The sequence below is a fragment of the Anomaloglossus baeobatrachus genome, chromosome 8 (assembly GCF_048569485.1).
Source record: "Anomaloglossus baeobatrachus isolate aAnoBae1 chromosome 8, aAnoBae1.hap1, whole genome shotgun sequence".
Taxonomy (NCBI): domain Eukaryota; kingdom Metazoa; phylum Chordata; class Amphibia; order Anura; family Aromobatidae; genus Anomaloglossus; species Anomaloglossus baeobatrachus.
Window position 1 is genome coordinate 241,662,656 of NC_134360.1, and position 6,000 is coordinate 241,668,655.

The window sequence follows — 6,000 nt, forward strand, 5'->3', positions numbered from 1 at the left end:
CAGAGCTTCACTCCCTATTCTGCTGGTGCAGTCACTGTGTACATACATTACATTACTTATCCTGTCCTGATCCTGAGTTACCTCCTGTATTATACTCCAGAGCTGCACTCACTATTCTGCTGGTGCAGTCACTGTGTACATACATTACATTACTTATCCTGTACTGATCCTGCGTTACAGCCTGTATTATGCTCCAGAGCTGCACTCACTATTCTGCTGGTGAAGTCACTGTGTACATGCATTACATTACTGATCCTGTACTGATCCTGAGTTACCTCCTGTATTATACTCCAGAGCTGCACTCACTATTCTGCTGGTGCAGTCACTGTGTAAATACATTACATTACTTATCCTGTACTGATCCTGAGTTACATCCTGCATTATACTCCAGAGCTGCACTCACTATTCTGCTGGCGCAGTCACTGTGTAGATATATTACTTATCATGTACTGATCCTTAGTCTGTCATTTACTCCATTTTCTTACTTCTCTGGCAGATTCTGCGGAGAGCTCGTTCCCTGTATTCGCCAGGGTGATACTTGGAATATTTGTGGCAGTAATGGTCGCGATTCCAGTAGTCATCATTTGTGTAAGTAAACAATTACTAAGTGTGCAGGATGCAGCACAGGTAACACAGGCCGGTATGCCGGTATCTGCCATTAGTTGTGGAGGACGTTAAATCAATGTTAGTATTTTATGTTAGTATCGGCCGGAATTTAGCAAAATGCATATTTTTTTTTTGCTATTTTTTGGACAATAATTGCCAAATCCCAGAAGCCAAGTCCCCAAATCAGCTAGATACTGTATGTAGGGCTGGAGATCGGTGTATGCATGGCCTCCTAATAATCCCAGACCTCTAAGAAATTCTGAACTTTACAGTATTTTAGACAAGCATGGTTTGGGGCAATAATTTATCGACAGCTGCATTCCTAAATTTTACCAAGTATTTAAAGTGATCCTATAGTTTTTTTAGTTTAGTTTAGTTTTGTAGTTTTTCCTTATCTCTCTATAGTGGTCAGCCGCTCTAATCTACAGCCACCACTAGGGGGCGTTGGTCACATACAAATATATATAACTCTCGGTAATCTTCAGTGAGCGCAGAAGCTAAGATATAAAATGTTATTTTTTTTTATATGAAATGGCTAATAAATATCTGTCTTTTGCAGTTCTCATTCACGGGTGTTTTTGGTGGTCTTGCTTAGTTCTGCAGGGTCATGAGGCAACTGTATTGGTGAGTATTGAGTAACTAAAAAAAAATGGGGAAATTGATAGTTTTGCTGTACATAGAGGTAGGGGCATAACTGCCATAGGTGTTGAGGTTGCACTTGCACCGGGGCCCTGGAGCTGAGGGGGTCCCAAAAGTCCTTTTGGCCTACATGTAAAACCAATGCTATTAAAGATTTGCAATAATTGGGGGGCCCCATTGGAGCTTTTGCATTGGGGCCCATTTGCTTCAAGTTACGGCACTTCATAGGGGTGTTGGCGTTTAGACTGATTGGAAAGATTAAAGGGGTTGTCCCATCATCGTGCTTCAGCAGCACACTCCTCCTGTGTCTCTAGGCTACCTGCTTGCCGGGACAGCGACATGGTGGAGTTCCTAGATGGAACTACAAGTAGTGTTGAGCGGACCCGGATCTGCAAAATCCGGATCCGGGCGGTTTGAGCGACCGATCCGAGTCCGACCAGTACCCGGGATTCGGGGTGCACGATCCGGATCCGGGTTTTTTTCTCTCTCTCTCTCTCTCATCCCGGATCCGGCTCCCCATTGATTTACATGGCCGCGGATTCCGGATCGGATCTGGACTTCGGCGGCAACCCGATCCGGATTCACCGGACCCGGATTATGATCGATCCGCTGAACTCTAACTACGAACTCTCTGATGCTTCAAGTGGATGGAGTTTTGAGGGCACCAAAGCTGGCTAAATCCAGCAATCTGCCTAACTTGAGAGCAGCACTTGCAGGCTGCATATCAAAGAGCTTGTAAGCACTGCATGCTGTTTTTTACTGATGAACGGACCAGTGGAAGTTCGGGTTCTACAGATTCAGCTGGACTTTAGATAAAATTCTGATCTGGACCCGAACTTGACACTGATTTTTTTTTTTGTAAAGTCTGAGTTTGATAGGAACACCGAACTTTAAAGTCCAGGTCCACTCATCTCTAGTGTTTTTATTTGGCCATTGAGTGATGGTATTAGGCCGGGGCCACACGGGGACTAATGCAATCCTCGCATGACACTCGGCTCACGCTGGCAGCACAGCAGGAAGCCGAGTGTCATGCCAGTGTCACTGCGACTGAGGTCTGATCATGCGATTGGACCTCAGCTGCAGGGGGCGGGCCGGCACTGAGGAGGGGTGGGAGGGATTTATCTCCCTGTCTCCTTCGTAGCCGGCTATTGCCATTCTTGCCCTGCACTCGCGGTACACCAGTGTACTGCGAGTGCAGTGCCATCTTTCCCTTGCGCCATAGACCTGAATGGGTGCGAGAGAAAGAGTCTCACATTACAATCACAGCATGCTGCGACTGTTTTCTCGGTTCAATTAGGGATGAGAAAATAATCAGTCATGGGTGCTGGCACATAGGCTAATATTGGTCCGAATGGAATGCGATTTTTTTATTGCACTCCACTCTTACCGATTTTCCTGCCGTGTGTCTTAGGCTTTATTTGTACACTGTATGGTGGTATTAGGCCTAAGACAGACAACGTTAAAACTGGAGCAAGTGGAATGCAATAAAACATCGCATTGCACTCGGACCAATGTTAGCCTAAGTGCCAGCGCCCATGAGCGATTATTTTCTCAGCCCTAATTGGACCGAAAAAATAAATGCAGCATGCTGCGGGTGCAATGCAATCCTGTTTCTCTCGCACCTATTCAAGTCCTTGGGGTGAGAGAAAAATCGCACTGCACTCGCAGTACACCGGTGTACCGTGAGTGCAGGGCGAGAATCGCAATAGCCGGCTACGGAGGAGAGAGGGAGAAAAATCCTTCCCTTCCCTCCGCAGCGCCGGCCCTCCCCTCCACAGCACCGGCCCTCCCCTCCTCAGAGCTGGCCCGCCCCCCGCAGCTGTGGTCCGATGGTGATGGGCAGTCCGGCTCTTTTTGGTGATCCGGTTCCCATGGCTCCGCTCACCAAAAAGAGCTGGCTCATTCGGATCGTTCTTGGCTCCCTATTAAATATGTGTTCACCCCAGGTGAACACATATTTAAGATTATTGTAACGCTGATTAAACCAAGCCCACCCACGGCTAAAGCCTGCCCACTTACAAGGGACCAATTAGATTGTTGAGTGGGCGGGGTTTAGCCACTGGTGGGTGGGGTTTCAGCGGGAAAAAGAGCCGTTTAGAGATTTTAGTGGCTCACACTGGGGATCCGGCTCCTGTCAGTCACAGCAGTGAGCTGGATCTTTGTGTCAGATTGTTTGTGACCGACACATCACTAGATCACATGATCGGACCTCAGTCGCAATGACACTCGCATGGCACTCGGCTCCCACTGTGCTGCCAGCGGGAGCCGAGTGTCATGCGAGGATCGCAGTAGCCCCTGTGTGGCCCCGGCCTTACTCAGACTCTTTGCGGTGTTGTTATTTTATGGTGGTTTATTTGGGCACTGTGTATGGAAACTGTGTGTGTTATGCTATTGTTTGAGCTTGATCAATAATTACTGAGAGAACTGTACAATTGTCTTACAGATTCGTCTATCTTTCACCAGATGACGTCACATGTATTAAACCCATTCAGTATTTAATATCAAAGTACGGATTACAAAAGATCAACCTAATCCATCTTCAAAGAAGCCACCAGATACCCGCACTGCTACTGTGCAGCGAGACTCCATGGGGGTAAAATCAGACAAACTCCATCATCTCATAACTTAACATTGACACCCGCTCTACAGCGATGACCGAGCCAGAAGCCTCCCGGCACGACTGACCCTGAAAATTGTAAAAGAGTAAAGGGTACTTTACACGCTGCGACCTCGCTAGCGATCTCGTTAACGATGTGAAATTCTAGATCGCTAGTGCGATCTTTTGAGATTGCACATAGGTTATTTTACGCATGTGCGATCTCGAAAGATCGCACTTGCGATGTAAAATTTCACATCGCTAACGAGATCGCTAGCGAGGTCTCAGTGTGTAAAGTACCCTTAACTGAAAAATTAGATATTTTTAAGTGACATTTTTTCAAAATCTTTTCAACCTTTCTTAATTTTCCCAAGACTGTGCACTGACATCTATTTAAGCAAAGTTCATCTGGGAAAAGTGTATCATGGAGAAGACAACCTCAAGCTGCGAGAATGTAGAAAACTATATATTCGCAGTGAATATAAATACCATGAGAAAAGGACGCAGATTGTGTAAGATGTTTTATCGTGATCCGGAGCGTTCCTCGAAGGGAGTGAAAAGTGCCAAAAAGAAAGGAAATTCGCAAAACCCCTCATATTCTTGATTTCTGACCATAAGGATGAAGATCATTCATTACACACATAACTTTACCTCTTTTTTTATAGTGAACATTTAATTTAGTGCTGATTTCTCAGAATCACAGTGTAAATAATGTATAAACATGTTATATCTCATGGTACAATGTATCAATTGCTTTATTATTCATAATTATGAAATTAAAATATTTTGTTTTAGAAGTAACTGAATGATTATGAATATCAGGGACCAAGAACAAAAAAGGAAAACGCTGAATGAGCGCCGACAATAAATGATCATGTCTTTACATTCATGCTTGTTCTGCTGTATTACTATTCTTGAGAGGTTACACATCATATATATATCTATACTAGCTGTACTACCCGGCTTCGCCCAGATTAATAACGGCTGTTAACAAAATAGAATGTATTAACAAAAATGTATTCTGCACACAAAAACCACAAAACAAATAGATAGAAATGTAATTATAATGTCTGTCTCCCCCTCTGTATATATCTCTCTGTCTCTCTCTCTATCTCTTTGTCTGTCTGTCTCTTTCCCTGTCTGTCTCTGACTGTCTCTGTCTCTTTCTCCGTCTGTCTCAATCTCTTTCCCTGTCTATCTCTTTCCCTGTCTGTCTATCTATCTCTGTCACTTTCGCTGTCTGTCTCTTTCCCTGTCTGTCTCTTTCATTCTGTCTCTTTCCCTGTGTCTGTCTCTTTGTCTGTCTCTTTACCTGTCTTTGTCTGTCTCTTACCCTGTCTATCTCTTTCCCTGTCTTTCCCTGTCTGTCTGTTTCCCTGTGTCTGTCTCTTTGTTTGTCTCTTTACCTGTCTGTGTCTGTCTCTTAACCTGTCTCTCTCTTTCCCTCTCTTTCCCTGTCTGTCTCTTTCCAAGTCAGTCTGTCTCTTTGTCTGTGTCTGTCTCTTTGTGTCTTTCTCTTACCCTGTCTATGTCTGTTTCCTACCCTGTCTCTGTCTGCCTCTTTCCCTGTCTGTGTCTGTCTCTTTCCCTGGCTGCATTGTGACACGCCAACATTCCATATAAGGGCGTGGCTGCGCATTCTTCTGACGTTCTGGCTGCACTGTGGCTCCCAGCTCCATTCGCTTTAATGGAGGCAGTTTTTTTGGCGAATAACTGTAAAGCGCGGGGTTAAATATTCCCCTCAAAAAGCCTATGACGCTCTCGGGGTCCAGACGTGTGAGTGTGCAAAATTTTGTGGCTGTAGCTGCGACGGTGCAGATGCCAATCCCGGACATACACACACACATTCAGCTTTATATATTAGATATTACTATCATTAAGGAGCTGTATGCTACAATTACTTGGTAACAGCCGTTGTATCACCTCCTGATGTACATTTATATCATGATCGCTCTATATTCCGAGACAGGACTTTTTCACCCACAATTTGGTTATGTATTTGTGTAAAGCCAAATTCACACCTCCGTTTTGCACATATGTGTGGGGTCCGTTTTACCACAGGTACTGCACCTACCTGTTATAGCTAATGGTGATCTTTACGTGTCGGTGTTTTCAAGGTTTCCACCCAAACACATTGAAACATGTCTGTTTTTTTTCTG

At 44.8% G+C, this 6,000-nt stretch overlaps 1 protein-coding gene across 1 annotated transcript in view; it reads left to right on the forward strand.

Annotated features, from left to right (window-relative positions):
- LOC142250091 (uncharacterized) overlaps positions 1-4,712 on the forward strand; it is a 76,604-nt gene extending 71,892 nt beyond the window's left edge. Inside the window, exons 28-30 of the mRNA XM_075322155.1 lie at positions 497-588; positions 1,166-1,230; positions 3,689-4,712. Of these exons, the coding sequence (XP_075178270.1) occupies positions 497-588; positions 1,166-1,201 (128 nt within the window). The 3' untranslated portion in view covers positions 1,202-1,230; positions 3,689-4,712. The remainder of the gene's footprint in view (positions 1-496; positions 589-1,165; positions 1,231-3,688) is intronic.
- The last annotated feature ends 1,288 nt before the right edge of the window (positions 4,713-6,000 follow it).